This window comes from Thunnus albacares, chromosome 8 (genome assembly GCF_914725855.1).
Source record: "Thunnus albacares chromosome 8, fThuAlb1.1, whole genome shotgun sequence".
NCBI lineage: Eukaryota > Metazoa > Chordata > Actinopteri > Scombriformes > Scombridae > Thunnus > Thunnus albacares.
The window spans coordinates 33,036,748-33,054,138 of NC_058113.1; the positions used below are offsets into that span (position 1 = coordinate 33,036,748).

Here is a 17,391-nt window from a genome sequence, read left to right on the forward strand (position 1 = left end):
AATAGGGATTTTATTGTAAGCGGTTTATAATTACAGTATGATGCTGCAAGCCAAATGTTGGTGTACCCACCTGCTCTGCTGTTATACCAAATCATGTACAGTGGTGGAAAGTCACTAAGTAAATTTACTCAAGACCTGTTTTTTGTTTGTTTGTTTGTTTTTTGAGGAACTTGAATGAAAAGACAAAAAACAACAATGAATGAATCTAGATTTATACTTGACAGAAGGGGTTAATAGAAGTCCACCACTCCTGTTAACTGTATCAGGCCTCGGCCTTGTAATGTTTTAATTATATTCCTGACACAAACTAAATTAACATTATTTCCACTGGTGCAGGGTAACTAAGTACATTTACTCAAGTACTGTACTAAAGTACAATTTTGAGGTACTTGTACTTTACTTGAGTATTTCCATGTGATGCTACTTTCTACATTTCAGAGGGAAATATTGTACTTTCTACTCCACTACATTTATTTGACAGCTTTAGTTACTTTTCAGATGAAGATTTGACACAATGGATAATATAACAAGCTTTTAAAATACAACACATTGTTAAAGATGAAACCAGTGGTTTCCAACCTTTTTGGCTTTTGACGTCTTACAAAAAGCAGTGTGTAGTCGGGGTCACATTTCACATGTCTATGAGTTGTTAACAGCTCCACCAAATAGTGATTTTTCCCTCTAAACTTCTCACATGCTTTCATTTCAATAAATGTTTAAATGATCCAATATTTCAGCAAAAATCAAAGATTAGAGAAAAAGTCCAAAAACTGAAAACAGATTTGTGTATCAGAACTTTGTTTTTTCTTCTTTCCTCTCCCATTAATCATCTCACCACCCCTCAGATTTATCTGTTGACCCTTTGGAGGGGCCCGACCCCTAGGTTGGGAACCACTGGACTAAACTAGCTAACTGTATATAAAGTAGTGTAAACTAGCTCCACCTCCAGCAGCTACAACAGTAACATGCTGCTCTAACACTGATGCTTCACTATTAATAATCTAATGATGTCATATATAATAATATATCAGTCAGAGGGACCAAACCACTACTTTTACTGCAATACTTTAACTACATCAAGCTCATAATACTTATGTACTTTTACTGCAATACTTTAACTACATCAAGCTCATAATACTTATGTACTTTTACTGCAATACTTTAACTACATCAAGCTCATAATACTTATGTACTTTTAGTTTTTTCATGCAGACATTTCACTTGCAACATAAGCTTTATTTCTTTATTTTGTGTTTCACCATATGACCACTTCTCCTCTCATGTTTTACTTGCTTCCACAGGTTTTTTACTCCTCTCACAGCATCTGACAGTATGTCAAGGTACTCTACAGACTTAACAAAAGTGAGTGCAATGTTCTGTTCTGTTAAAATGTTTTATTTTATTTTTCATTCTCATTACTGGTCATGTTTTAGGACTGAGCTGCAACGATAAGTCAATAAGTCGATTGACAGAATATTAATAATTTTAGTTCTTTTGAAAGCAAAAATTCCAAATATTTGATGCTTTCTTTGAGAGTAGAGTTGAGAGTAGACTGATTATCTTTGTTCTTGGGGCTCTTGATCGAACAAAAACAAAAATGTCACCTTTGACTCTGGGAAATTATAACAGGCATTTTTCAGTATTTTGTGGACATAACAGCTCTAGTTTAAGACACTTTCCTTTTTCTCTGCAAGTGTCACTCACATGACAAATAATGTGAATCAAACACTCTGGAAAAGAGCCAACTGTATGTCTTTGGTGCTGCATATTACCACCACTGCTTGTTTGGTTGCTCCTAGTCAGCACATTAAGTCTGAAAAGGTGTTCAGGTGGTCGTGGTTATTTCTTACTTTGTACAATCAATATGTGTATGTGCAGGTGAGGAGAGAGACCAAGCTGAAAGATCCAAACAGGAAACAAAGACAGGTATATCCATCACATTCAGTAGAAAAATACACTGCAGGATAAAGAAAATAAGGAAATCCAGATATAAATGTTTAAACTTTAAACTGTTTATTCAAACAGGAAAAGCAGCTGGTCATGTTAATTCCAAACATCTGAGTTTCACATCCTGCAGACATGAAGCAACATTATCCATCTCATAAGATTCCTGTTTCTGCCTGATAAATGTAAGTTTAAGTCTCTTTAACTGCTTCATGTTTCACTTTATATACCAGTTAGTCTCTTAACTGTGTCTGTTTGCTGCAGCAGGTCGTTAACAGTGAGTTTATCAAATCTCTTTTGATGAAAACAGCTGCCTACACTATCATATGGAGGGTTTATTAGTATTAATTAGTGTTAATGTTAGTGTTTTATTCCATAACTTTGTTTTTTTAGTTATAAATAAGTCATATTAGGAAAGTAATATTTGTAATGTGTAATTCTGTTTTTTAGTGAAGCTGTCTGTGGTTGAAAGTAACACAGACACAAAATCCTTATGAGATCTTAGTCAAGCTTGATGTAGACTGCAGTGATCTTTCTATAGACTTGCTGAAGGCCTGAAGATGAATGAATGTGGATCTGAAGCTGGATCAGCATCTGCTCAGAGTGATCGCTCCAGAGATTTTCCTCCAGAGTTCAGCATGAAGCGCAAACCTTCAAATCTTAAAATTCCAACTTGGTGTTTCAGTAGCCACGTTTGCATCCAAATGCAGCGCAAAGTTTAACTAAATTTCCAGATAATCTGGAAAAGTAAATTCAATACAGTGTACGTCAAAGCTCAAACGATGGAAAACATGATGGAAATATGACATTTCTGTTTGTTTCATGTATTCTTTTGAGGAGCGTTAAAGTCTCCTCATCACTCCACACAGATCTGATGTTTTTAGCTATTCAGTGATGTTTATTATATATAATAGTATCATTTATTCACTGCGTCTATTTGCATTTGATTTTTATCCACACAACTTTTTTTTCCAATTTTTCCACATTTGGATGAAAACACACCTGAGTGTGTTCAGCAAAAACTGAGCTTTTGCACAACAGAGACGTAAGCTGTTGAATGAGGTTTGGGGACTGTATGGCAGTGAAATTCAGAAGGACTTTGTTGTCTCTAACCTTCTCTTTGATCGTTCATCTTAAATTAAAATTAAAAATTAAAGAGCAGTTTCGTTAACCTGGATTTATGTTGATTGTGTTAGATGTCGTGATTATAAAACAATAATTTAGCACAGCAGAGCAGCAGCTTGGGAATGACTGATGGTAAGATGTCATTAAATCAATATTTCATACTCATTCTGTCAACAACAGAAAAACATGTAAATCAGATCAACTACGTTGATTTCAGCTGCATTAAAACACTATATAAGTGATGACAGAAAGCAGGAGGGAACTGAACAGAGGTTTAACAGACTGAATCTCAGCAGAGTAACAGACTGTCTGTAGCTGTCAGTCACAATCAGCTGTGTGACAGTAAAATTAAGAAAATAACTTGTTGTGCTACATATCACAACCTCTTGACTTTGTGCTGAAGTTCCTTGAGAAATTTATAATGTAGTGTAAAGTCCAGAGGTTGTAACATGTAGCACAACAAGCTATTGAAGCTGTAAACAACAATGTTTCTGCACATGCTCAGTGGCGTCTGCTTTACACTGAAAGAGACTAAAAACATGATCACTGTCATTAGTCTTTGGAGCCGTTTCTAAACAAACTAACGTGACCAAACTCTTCGTAATGAAGGAACATGTCACCCAGTGCAGCGGTGTGACTCATTGATGTGTTTTTAATTGTTTTTGGACAACAACAGAGGTCTACGACACCAAGGAATAAGATATATCAGGCTTTGATGCACACACAATACTTGTTAGTAGATCAGTTAATTGTTGGTTTGGATCCAATCATGAGATTTGTTGACAAGAAGAAAAATATAGAAAATTACCAGCCTTTTCCCTGTATCTTGAATTATTTATCTGTTTTCTGTTATCTGTTTGTATTATGTATGTTTGTATTTGTATTATGTGTATGGTTTCTACTCATCAAGTGACAAAGACTAAGTTCTTAACTAGACTTGATACTGAGCAGCTGCATTTTTCAGCACCATCAAAAGTCTGCATGAGATTATGTATTTCTATGACAGCAAAACTGTATCACATTGTGGTTGTGTTACTGCTGCAAAAACATTGGTTGTATACTATGTTATTATTGATCTTCTTCAGAGCCACTGAAGCCAGGGAGATGGGTATATCTTGGAGTAAGTCATCATCATCATCAACAATCAGTTCTATGTCTGCTAAGACTGATCGCTCCAGAGAATATCCTCCAGACTTAAGCACTGAACCCAGAGCTTCAGGAACAAGGTAAGATTATCAATGCTGTCAGATGTTCATGATTACAAAGAGCAAGATTTTATACTATTGTCCATCATACTGAAACCAGAACCAAAACGTTCTACTATTCAGTTTTATTGTATTTGTATTGGTAATAATAATCTTTAAAGATGTATTACACTTAAATCTTTAACAATTTGATACATATTGGAAGGGCAAATCCAACTTAATAAAATAGCAGACTGTCGTTGGCATATAGGGAGATATGATGAATTTTACCATGGTTAGTTTTAATATCCATCGAGTTATGTATTGCAGAAGTGAATGCCTCTATAAGTTAAAGTGATTACAATCCATGAGATTCACAAGATAAAATATATTTTGTGGATCCAGAACAAGTGTTTTGTTTCTCTTGATGAAGATGACATATTCAGGAGACATAGTGCAAAGAATTAAAGGGGATGTATCATGCACTTCTATATTTATATTCTGGGTCTCTACTGGAATATCTTTGCAGGATTTACAGTTAAAAACTCCTTATTTATCTTCTACTGGTCCTTTATGCAGCCCCTCAGTTCAGCCTCTGTCTGACACAGGCCGTTTTAGCTCCTGTCTCTTTAAGGCCCCGCCTCCTGATGAGCCCACTCTTTTCTGATTGGCCAGCCTTACGAAGCTTCCTCCGGCTCTGGAGGCTATATGAACAAACTATAGTAGTCAGATTTCACTTTATTTTTCTCCTTCTTTCCTCAAAATATAAACTTCTCAAATACATCTGTACATGTTGGAGCCTGAATCAGATCTGAAATATGTGAGTGGACGATGTGAACAACCGTAGCAACAAAGGCTACTGAATGGATGGAATTTTTAAGATTAAAGTATAAAGATGAATTTAATTAGTTTCACAGTGGAGGAGGTAGAATATTCATCATATCTGACAAAACAGACAACTTTGTTGGTTGATTTGAAAATGTTATGCTACTATGAGGACTATATCCTTTTTTTCAGCAGCCAGACGGCATCAAGCATTCGGCAGAACCCAGACACACTGAAGGTGGGCAATACTGTATATATCAATGAACTAATAATGAAATAAAAATACATTATGAATATTTTTTTGTTTATTATTATGTTTTTCTAAGACATTAGGGTTGTTATCTATATATATCTATATCTATATCTATCATATCTAATGTCATTACATAAACATAATTCCAAAATAAAGCAGCGGTGTTTAATGTCTACATCATGTTCCTTCAGGGATATAGTATATTTAAAAACAAATCTTATAGTTTAATAAAAAGCATTGTATTTGTCAGGTGTTTGAATCCAAAGCTGTGGCCATTGTAAAGCAAGCTGTCAAACAACATAAGAAGGTCCTTTCTACAAAACATGAAGGACTGTTTGAGGAAGACGAGCAGGTGGATGAACTCCCTGATTCGCCGTTTGAGTTTGATGATGAAACAAGTGAAGCAGCTCTGAAGATTGCCCTCCGTGTTTTGAGGAAGATGAATGAGGAGGAACATGCTCACACACTTGAGCAAAGTAAGAGACTGCCTGTTATCTTACTACAACAGCTGATGTTTAATGAATGTTATACATACATTTTTGTATCAATTTTGTATCAATTTGTCCATCTGTTAACTTTCGTCTTGTGTGAAACATCTCTACACCTAACAGATGAATTTTCATGAAATTTGGTGCTCCCATTCATGGTTCCCAAAACATGAAACAAAGATTTTAATGATCCTCTGACTTTTCATCTAGTAAAACCAGCAGGTCAAGATTTCAATTTGTCCAACACTAGTGACTGAATCCCTGTCACCCTCAGATGCATTTTATAATTAAACATAACACAGCATCCCAATATCCTAAACTTTACTTGTTAGAGGGCTAATATTTGTATTTGAATTTGGGTTGAGCCAGGTAAGTATGCCAAATTTACTATTAGCAGCTCCTGTTTTCACTGAAGCCATGTATGTACAGACAACTATCACTGCATTACTTTGATACTGAAGAAAACTTAAAATCATGCTGATTCTCAGACAAGTTTTGGAGTTATAAGGAGTGTTATGTGAACATAACAGTTTTTGCTTATTATTGATGTTACATATTTCTGTGCTGTTAGGTCATTATGGAGAACTTAGAATGTATCAACGGAAACTAAAATCTTCCCTGAAGACGAAAAATGAGAACTTGTTGGAAGGGATAAGTGCAGAGCAACGGCCTGTACCTTTCAAAGAGATTTACACAAAGATCCACCTGAGAGAGGGGGATAGTGGAGGGGTCAACAATGAACATGAAGTGAGACAAATTGAGATGGCGTTCAACAGATGGAAATATTCCGAAAGTATGATCAAGTGCGAGGAGATCTTCAAGCCCTTACCCAAACAAGACAAACCAATCAGAAAGGTGCTCACCATGGGGATAGCAGGCATCGGCAAAACAGTGCTGACTCAGAAGTTCATGTTGGACTGGTCAGAGGGGAAGGCCAATCAAGACATCCAGATCCTGTTTTCAGTTCCTTTTAGGGAGCTGAATTTGTTAAAAAATGAGAAACAAAGCTTGATGGAGCTCCTGTGGAACTTCTCTTCAGACCTGAAAGAATCTGGAATCAAAGACCTGACAATGTACAAAGTTCTGTTCATATTGGATGGTCTCGACGAGTGCAGACTCCCTCTGAATTTCAAGGGAAATGAGAAATGTTGTGATGCTACACAAGCAGCCTCAGTAGATGCTCTGCTGACAAACCTAATTGCAGGTAACCTTCTACCAGAAGCCAGTCTGTGGATAACTACCCGACCTGCTGCTGCCAGCTGCATCCCTCCAGAGTATGTTGACCGAATGACTGAGATACGAGGCTTCAACAACCTACAGAAAGAGCAGTACTTCCACAAGAAAATTGAAGATGAAAACTTGGCCAAAAGAGTAATTGCAAACATAAGGTCAGCAAGAAGTCTCTACATCATGTGCCACGTGCCGGTGTTTTGCTGGATTTCTTCTATCGTCCTGGGAAACATGTGTGCCAAAGCAGGAGGAGGAAAAATGCCAAAGACTTTGACTCAGATGTACATCCACTTTCTGGCTCATCAGACCACAAAGAAGCATGTCAAGTATGGCGAGGAGCAAGAACTGGATGCCCAGGGGAATAACAAGTTGATCATGTCACTTGGGAAGTTGGCCTTCCAGCAGCTGGTGAAAGGCAACCTGATCTTCTATGAGGAGGATCTCAGAGACTGTGATATTGATGTCAAAGAAGCATCTGTGTACTCAGGAGTGTTCACTCAAGTCTTCAGGGAAGAGTCCTGCATGCAGCAAAAAGTCTTCTGCTTTGTGCATCTGTCAGTTCAAGAGTTTCTAGCAGCTTTGTATGTCCATGTGATGTATAAGGTGTCTGGTGAAAACCTGATGATCAGCTCTGAACAGATGACCCAAACAACGCCTGTATCTGAACTGCACAAAGCTGCAGTGGACAGAGCTTTAGAAATCAACAATGGCCACCTTGATCTCTTCCTGCGTTTCCTCCTTGGACTCTCTCTGGAGTCCAGTCAGACTCTGCTCAGAGACCTGAAGATACAGATAGAAACCTGCGACTCCCAAAGTCATGAGGAAACCATCAAGTACATCAAGGAGAGAATCAGTCAGACTCATCATCCAGAGAACTACATCAATCTCTTCCACTGTCTGAATGAGTTGAACGACCACTCTCTGGTGGAGGAGATCCAGAGCTACATGGAGTCAGACCAAGACTCAGTTATGGACGAGTGCTCTGAAGCTCAGTGGGCAGCTCTGGTCTTTGTGTTGCTGACCTCACCAGAGAAGCCAGAGGAAATCCAGCTCAAGAAATACTGCAGGAAAGAAGGAAGCCTTCAGAAGCTCCTACCAGCCATCAAAGCATCCAAATCAGCAATGCAAGTCTCTCTCATCATTTGCAGTATCATTTTTAATAATCATCCATTGAGGTCGCAAATTTAAATATGTTTTAACAAATTGACTTTGTCTTTTTGTTTATCAGGTTGAATGATTGTAATCTCACTGCAGACTGCTGTAAGGAGCTGTCCTCCACTCTCAGCTCAAACTCTAATGAGCTGACTCATTTAAACCTCAGTGACAACAACTTACAAGACTCAGGAATTGAACTTCTCTGCACTGGACTGAAGAGCCGACTCTGCAGACTGAAGACGCTGAGGTGAGGTGTTTTTTGATAATCCTGAATTCATTATTCAATAACCCAGAATATGTTCAGGGTGTCTTCTGTACACTGGAAAATATGTATTTGGCTAAATGTTTCAGGTCAAATGGAAATGATGTAATTCATATCAAACCCGACTATCAGGAATTTTCAGCCTCACATGACTGAATAGAAATGACGATAAATGATGTAAAATATAAATGTGTTTAACTGTTATTATGGATAAAATTAAAGTCAGGAAGAGTCTGTCTGTCAGCAAGAAACAGTTTAATGGAGAAAATAACATCATGAAAAGAAAAATCTGTCTAATAAATGAAGAAAGTTGTTTATGGTTCTTTTGTTGATCAGACCGACAATTGACAGATTTTTAACTATGATGAATCAGAAAACAAGTAAAGCATAAAACTTGGGAGTGATACATTTAAATTTAATCTGTAATCTGTCTCCACTTCGGTATGAAACTGCAGTGATGCCTTACCCTTAGTGAGCACTTCTTTACTAGATATGATCAATCTGTCTTTAGTAACAGGCTATGTACCACAGTCCTTTAAAGTAGCTGTAATTAAACCTCTTCTTAAAAAGCCTACTCTTGATTCAGGTGTTTTAGCCAATTATAGACCTATATCTAACCTTCCATTTCTATCCAAGATCCTTGAGAAAGCAGTCTCTAATCAGTTATGTGACTTTCTACATAACAATAGTTTATTTGAGGATTTTCAGTCAGGATTTAGAGCGCATCATAGCACAGAAACAGCACTGGTGAAAGTCACAAATGACCTCCTAACTGCATCAGACAAAGGATTTGTTTCTATACTTGTCCTGTTAGATCTTAGTGCTGCATTTGACACAATTGACCATCAAATCCTTTTGCAGAGACTGGAACATTTAATTGGCATTAAAGGAACTGCATTAACCTGGTTTAAGTCCTATTTATCAGACCAATTTCAGTTTGTACATGTGAATGATGAATCCTCCGTGAAGGCAAAAGTTAGACACGGAGTTCCACAAGGTTCTGTACTTGGACCAATTCTATTCACCTTATATATGCTTCCTTTAGGTAATATTATTAGGAAACACTCCATAAATTTTCATTGTTACGCAGACGATACCCAATTATATTTATCAATGAAGCCAGATGAACCCAATCAGTTAAACAAACTCCAAACATGCCTTAACGACATAAAGACCTGGATGACCTGCAATTTTCTACTACTAAATTCAGATAAAACTGAAGTTATTGTGCTTGGCCCTAAACACCTTAGAAACAAATTATCTAATGATAAAGCTGCTCTGGATGGCATTACCCTGGCCTCCAGCACCACCGTAAGGAATCTGGGAGTTATCTTTGATCAGGATATGTCCTTTAACTCCCACATAAATCAAATTTCAAGGACTGCCTTTTTTCACTTACGTAATATCACAAAAATCAGGCACACAATATAGGCCTAGACTACTGGGGGACTTCCCATGATGCACTGAGCTCCTCTCTCCTCCTCCTCCTCTCCATCTGTATGCATTCATGTAACATCAATGCATGTCACTAACTTTTCTTCTTCCCCGGAGTTTTTTGTGCTTTCTCATCTCACAGAAAAACCTGACTCCCGGGCCGAACCTTTGCGGTCCTTCACAGTCCTGATGGCATCCTTCCCTGGCTGTTGCTGCTTGTGCTTGTTGTTGTTTGTTGTTGTCATTGTTTTTCTTCTGTCCCCCCTCCCCCTTTCCCTCTCTCTTTCTCTCTCTCAACCCAACCGGTCAAAGCAGATGGCCGCCCACCAAGAGCCGGGGTCTGCTTGAGGTTTCTACCCGTTAAAGGGGAGTTTTTCCTTACCGCTGTCGCCAAGTGCTTGCTCATGGGGGAACTGTTGGGTCTCTGTAAATTAAAGAGTACGGTCTTGACCTGCTCTATGTGAAAAGTGCCTTGAGATGACTTCTGTTGTGATATGGCGCTATATAAATAAAGATTGATTGATTGATTGATTGATTGATGTATCAGATCAGTCTGATCAGCTGCAGCGTCCAATCAATAACTGATATCCAATAAGGGGGCGTGTCGGCTGATAAAAGACTTCCATGAAGGCTGCTCTCATGTTTCCTCGCCCCTCGCTCCTCAGAGCAGAATAAGAGACTTGAGACGCCCGTCAAAATGGCGCATCAGAAACAACTTCCGGCTCAGGCGAGGAGCGCAGAGACATAAAGATACATAACATAAGAACATAAGATAGAAGATCTCACTGTTCTAGTGAGATGCTGACTTGCAGGAAGATGTCAAAGAAAGAATGGGAATGCTGCCAACTCATATCTCCAGTGCAATCATTTATTTTAAAGATTCTGAGATTAAGTACAGAGCTGCTGACAGGGCTGTAGACTCTTTGTCTTGCAGTAGTGCAGTTCTTTTCATCCATTTATCTATTAGTTATATATAAGTTTAGGCCCTTGCAATATCGCGCTACTGTCAAGTTATGGTGCAAGAACTTATGGGTTTGGCCACCAAAATGTTTTGTTGTGGCCACCACTTTGGCCCAGACTGAAATATGTCAACAAATATGTGTTCATTAGCATAAAAGTTTTTTGTAGATTTCCAAGGTCTCCAGAGGATGAATCCAATTACCTTGTTGACCCTCTAACCTTTCATCTAGCACCGTCATGAGGTTGACATTTGTGTTGTTCTTTTACTGACAACAACAAACAGCTACTTGGTTTATTAAAACTTTGACAAAACTGACATTCATGTTCCCCACAGGATAAATTTATCCAATTTCATTTGTCTGAAACATGGTTTATGAGCAAATTCCTGCAAAACTAATGGCATTCTCATTAGGTCTCATCTGTACTTTGTTTTTAGTTCTATTTAGTAAATGACAGCATGTTAACGAGCTAAACTATGATAGCAAGCAGGTAAACAATTGAACTGAAGGAAAACATACTCCCGTTCTAGTGAGATGCTGACTTCCAGGCAGATGTCAAAGAAAGGATGGGAATGCTACTCACTCATATCTCTAGTGCAATCATTTATTTTATAGATTCTGAGCTCAAGTACAGAGCTGCTGACAGGGCTGTAGACTCTTGTCTCACTGCAGTAGTACAGTACTTTTTATCCATTTATCTGTGAGTTATATATAAATTTAGGCTCTTGCAATATTGTGCTACTGTGTAGTTTTTGCAGTCAGTCTAAAGACGGTTATGTTCAACTACATAAAACCTAAACAGAAACAGAAACTATAAAGTAAAACAAGATTGATACAAAATGTAAAAGCAAAAGTGTGTCATTCAGATTTTTAACATATTTTATTTTACTTTTACTTTCCCTTGATGTCTATATTAGCCTATGGTTTTAGTATGAGACAACATTTGACTTTTTATTTTGACACAACAACCAAGTTTTCAATATCTCGTACACATTTACTGGTTGACTTTTATACTCTCTACCACATTTTACTATTAATAGTTACATGTGCAAAATAATAAAGAATGACAAAGAAGACTTGACAATATAATACAATCCAATACAAGAACCCTGAAATAAGTGTGGCCATTGTAAAGCTTATAATGTTCAGTTTTTGATAGGTGCAATTTAACTATGTGATTATTTTGATGTGGTAGTTTTTTGTATCTTTGCATTTGATTCTGTTATTTTGCATTGTTTGTCCCTTCAGGCTGAACCGATGCAGTCTCACCCAGAGATGCTGTGAGGACCTGGCTTCAGTCCTGATTTGTCCTTCATCACCTCTCAGAGAGCTCGACCTGAGTGACAATGACATCAGAGACTCAGGAGTTCAACTGCTCTGCACTGGACTGGGAAATGTGGGCTGTAAACTGGAAACCATCAGGTATCCTTTTAAGCAACTATTAATGCAACTTTAATAGTTATGAAGGGTATCAACCAGCTGTTAAAGATGGATTCTGTCACTCTGTCACAGGTTGTCGTTCTGTAACATCACAGAGAAAGGTTGTGGTTTCTTGGCCTCAGCTGTGAAGTCCAACCCGTCCCACCTGGGAGAGCTGGAGTTGAGCTACAATCACCTCGGAGGAAGTGGAGTGAAGCTCATCTCTGAAGCTCTGGAGGAAGGACAATGTGAATTTACTAAACTCAGGTAAAGAAAACAGTCTGATGGTTGTTTTTAGCCGGTCAGTTGGTCCATCACTTTGGTCTAGACTGAAATATCTCAACAAGTATTGGATGGATTAGGATGAAATTTTGTACAGACATTTGATTATCAGAGGAAACATTTAAAGAACTTCAGTGATCATGTGACTTTTTCTTTAGCGCCACCAGCAGGGAAAAGTCTTCACTTATCCTGTGAAATATCGCAACAAGTGTTGAATGGAATTCTATGAAATTTGGTTCACCATCATCAAGTCAATTTTTAATTTGTCCCAAACTTTGGTTTATGGCTAAATATTTCCAAAAGCTAATGACATCAGCCTTAGCTGTAGTCCGTGTTTAGTGTTGTTTTTACTGCTGTGATGTTTTCATGGGTCAAATTAAGAAGTTTAACAACCTTCAGAGAAGCTTTAATGCTTCTTCCTCAACATAATCCAGACAACATGTGTTTCTATCTGCTCCACAGAGTCGACCACAATGCAGAACACTGGTTTACACCAGGACTGAGAAAATGTAAGTTTGGACTTTTTTCTTTTTTTTGGTCAAAAATCTGCCATGGAGTACATGAAGCACTAACTATGACAATTTTCATCGATCAGAGGAGGCTGTTTTTAAGTTTTCCTCTATGTTTTGAAGCATTTCCTATCAGTTTAATCCATGGTTATGTTAGTTTTACCAGTGAGTTAACAGAACATGAAGCATTAGTACTGTAGTGATGGATACCTGCAGTTTAAAATACCTTGAGCACTGATTTAAACAGTGATTACATTGTTGACTGGAGCTATGTTTGATGTTTCCTGATGCATGGATGCCTGCCAGCCATTGAGTAGTAAGTATTTTCAGTGGCGGTGGTATAAACTGTCAGTATAAATGTCTAACTGCTTGACTTCTTCCTGCCATCAGATGCATGTGAGCTCACAGTGGATCCAAACACAGCCCACAAACTCCTCATCCTCTCTGACGGGAACCGAAAAGTTAGTCAGGCCCGAGAGGAGCAGCCGTATCCTGACCACCCAGACAGGTTTGACTACTGGACCCAAGTCCTGTTCCAACAGGACCTGACACGCTGCTGCTACTGGGAGGTGGAGTGGGAGGGAAGCTGGGCTGGGATGGGAGTGACCTACAAGGACATCCATCGCAAAGGTCATGACCAAGACTGTGTGATGGGATACAATGAGATATCTTGGGGTCTGCACTGCTCTGCTCATGGTTACCGAGCATATCATAACTACAAGAGCATCGTCCTTCATGTCCCTCTGGCTGGTTCTCGCAGACTGGCGGTGTATCTGGACTGGGAGGCTGGCATCCTGTCCTTCTACAGAGTGTCTACTGGCGGATCACTGACACACCTGCACACCTTCTACACCAAATTCACTGACCCGCTCTACCCAGTTTTTAAAGTTTGGGGTAAGGGCTCCGCAGTGTGGCTGTGTGAAGTGAAACAGCTTAAACAGAAGGAGAGACTTGATTAGTCATCATTCATATTAACATTGAAACTATCAAAATGATCAGTTTTACTCAGAGTTAATGACATTATCTCACAGAACAAAATTGATAATAATAACAAATCAACCCATTTTATTGATATAGAACCTTTCAAGCAAGAAATGCAGCTCTAAATGCTTCACATAAAGAGAAAACTTCATATAAATGACAATTATAAATTTTAAAAGTATTTCTATCTATACAGTCCAAAAAGACAAAGTGGGAAGTTGATCTTAAGACTCAGACCTACCAAATTTAGAAAGAACTTTTAGATGTGCCTACTGTTCGGGTTTGTCCTAGAAATCTGTTTTTAACCATTTATAATGTAGGAAGACGGCTTTGTTTGTTTTGAATTCCATAAAGAGAATTTTTTATTTTATTTTATTTTTTTGTTTTAACACTCAAAAGACAGTATACAATCTCTGCAAAGAACTGTGTTGCAGTTCCTCATGAAACTAGTGGTCAGAAAACACTTTGATGGGGAAAAAGGACAATTTAAAGTCTGTGTAGTCAAAGAATAACTTAAAGGACTATTTCTGCTAAGAGGGTTTAATTTAGAACATACCACAACTTAGCATAAAAAGAGTGGAGTACAATTAATTGTGCCTACTTTACTTTTGTTGTTTTTTTAAAATTCATGGATAAAACAGCCTCAAACAACATGCCTCAACCCCTGACTCTGGACTGATTTCTGTCAAGTGGGTGTTGGTCAATATGATACTTACCAATGTAAACACTGTGACAAAATGGGAATTGAACAGACCTGAGAGATCATTTCTGACCAATAACTATATTATAACCTGAACTAAATGCATAAATGACATTCGGGGTCATTTGAATGAGGAGAAAGGATCTATAACAACAGCACATGGACAGAAAACCCTCTTCTCTTATCTAAACAGACCAAGCATCATAAACTCTTAACTCACATTCATGAAGTCTCCCTGCAGATCTGAGCCAAATCTGAATTTTATATAAATCAAATGTTTAATCATTATGTAAGTTCGGTAATGTTATTTGTCATGTAAATACATGAAGAATGGTATAATTTTAATAGCTGTGTGATTGTCTGTTGAGGAGATATTCATTTTAGATATTGTTACAATTTTTACTACACGTAACACTAGTGCCTTAATGAATGTTTATATGTTAACTATGCAATGGCATTTCAAAATTACCCAAGTGTTTAATGTTTGATCTATTAACCTCATAGACAATCATATTTTAATAGTTAAATTAGATCAGTAGTTGTATTGAATGAATGAAGTTTTTGAAGGAATAGAAATATAAAAAATCATAATATGTGAAGAATTTCAGGTTGAAAACTGCCAAAATAATTAATCCCTAAGATGTTTAACTATTAACAAATATCTTCATTTATCCTAAGAAGTGGTCGTGTGGTTTCTTTGAGCTCAGTAAACAGAGGTCACTGTTGGGACAAGAACTTACATTTATGAGACTGATTGATTGTTAAACTGAACAAGGGTTAGTGCTTCCTACTGGCACTCACAAATCCTAACCAAAAAGGGAGATGGTGCATGTTTCATATTAATAAATGTCTTAATGTTGCAACAAAACTTTTGACTATAGGGGAGAAGGTTCTTTAAACTTATTTGATCAAAGACCTGTAGACGAGGAACTTCCAGAACCTGTTGGAGCAGAGGATGAGGATTTCACAGGGAAAACTGACGTGATATAATTCATAGTAAGGCACTTAACCATTTGGTCTACGCACTAATATAGACTATTAAAAAGGCTATCCGACCTAGTGGAGAAACACAGAGAAGGCACCCCCCAAAGCTGAGCAATTACGACACATTTGGGCTCAACCAGGGGACAAATTTACAGTGATTACTTAAAAAATGGAACGAGGGTACAGTCAGTGCCAATCGCTGGGACAGCTAGAGGGACTTCTCTGGGAAGTCTTACCTCTCCTCTTCAGTGTAGGTGATGCCATTTCCCCCATTCCCCTGGGAGGACCATGTAAGACAATCACCAGAGTATAAGAGCCCACATATTCTCAAAACAGACACATCCTAATCTTCAACACAGGAACTAGAGTGCTAAGACAAAGCACCACTGTGGGATGAAAGAAACATCACAAGAGACATTATCCCTGATCACAGGATAATCAAAAGATGGAATCCATACCACCATACATCATTAGTGCGAGTAACCTCTCCATGGTGGTGGCCTGTTAATGTGCACAAAGTACATTGGTTGAGGAGTCTACGATGTGATTCAACTGCAGACTGAACTCCTCCACAATTATGATGACATTTGTGTGTAAAAGGTATTGATTATTTTTTGCTTGTTCAAACATATATTAACAGCGTTATGTAATATTACTTTGGAGAACAGAACATGACGAAAACAATGTTACAATGGCTGAATGTGTTGAGTTGAACTATCCATTAAGATAATTTAATTAATCAAGTCTTAAGATTAAGAATATACGGTAAAGACAGCAAATTTCAGGTAAAACTTGAAAAAAATAGTAAAAGTCATCGCTCACATTAACACTGAAACAATCAAAATGATCACTGTTAGGTGTACCTACGATGTATGTATTCATTTAATATGTTTGTTACATATGTTAAATAAACATAAGATTTGAATATATTATTTCTTCTGTCTTTTTTTGAGGACACCAAATTCAATGTTTTTAAAGACTTTTCAAGACCTGCAGAGACGCTGTGCCAGCAATGAGGATCAATTATTGCTCTGAGGATTCATTTGGAGAATCAATAAAGAGGTTATCTGAAAATAATAACCTGTAAGTAACAGTGACAGTGAGAATTGTAATATATTTTTAACAGTGACAAAAATATAATTAGTTTTATTTCATCAACATGACAAACTGGAGCCTGCAACATAAAACCAGCTCTGCACAGCACTTTATTCAGACCACTACAGGTCAGTACAAACACACAAACACTGCTGGTTTGATCCCCAGTAAAAACAAATGGCTCATTTTCACTTTTATGAATCCCCACTTGAACTGAAGCTAACTTTTAGCCTAATGCAGGGATGCAAAATGGCACAGAAAGGGAAGTGCAACAAGATACAAACAAGAAAAGTTCAAATTACAAAATGATTGACGGCACAAAACAAACAGAAACTTTAATGATACGTTATTGGTTCCACTGAGTTGACCTGTGATGACTGAAGCTTGATGATCTGAAGCTCTGATGATCATTTCTCACCAGATTTGATATATGAGTCACTTTGGAGTCCACATGTAATACACATGTAATGGCACTATATAAAAAATACCAGAGCCTCTTTGTACTTTTAAGACACTTTCACAATATGAGGCCTTTTCAGTTCATGAGTCCAAGAAAATAATT

General features: G+C 37.7%; 1 protein-coding gene across 3 annotated transcripts; it reads left to right on the plus strand.

Annotated features, from left to right (window-relative positions):
- Positions 1 to 2,504: 2,504 nt before the first annotated feature.
- LOC122987206 (NACHT, LRR and PYD domains-containing protein 3-like) lies at positions 2,505 to 14,211 on the plus strand. Of its 3 annotated transcripts, XR_006404470.1 has the most exons (12): positions 2,505 to 2,593; positions 3,736 to 3,747; positions 4,155 to 4,295; positions 5,271 to 5,316; positions 5,582 to 5,807; positions 6,391 to 8,173; positions 8,278 to 8,451; positions 12,108 to 12,281; positions 12,372 to 12,545; positions 13,023 to 13,069; positions 13,460 to 14,088; positions 14,122 to 14,211. XR_006404470.1 is itself a non-coding variant. In XM_044358969.1 (11 exons), the coding sequence occupies exons 1-11, from the start codon at positions 2,505 to 2,507 to the stop codon at positions 14,026 to 14,028; spliced, it is 3,435 nt and encodes a 1,144-aa protein (XP_044214904.1). In that variant the 3' UTR covers positions 14,029 to 14,211. The 3 variants fall into 3 exon arrangements, 2 of the variants coding, with proteins under 2 accessions (XP_044214904.1, XP_044214905.1); XM_044358969.1 differs by having other exon boundaries at positions 13,460 to 14,211; XM_044358970.1 differs by having other exon boundaries at positions 5,274 to 5,316; positions 13,460 to 14,211.
- Positions 14,212 to 17,391: the final 3,180 nt, after the last annotated feature.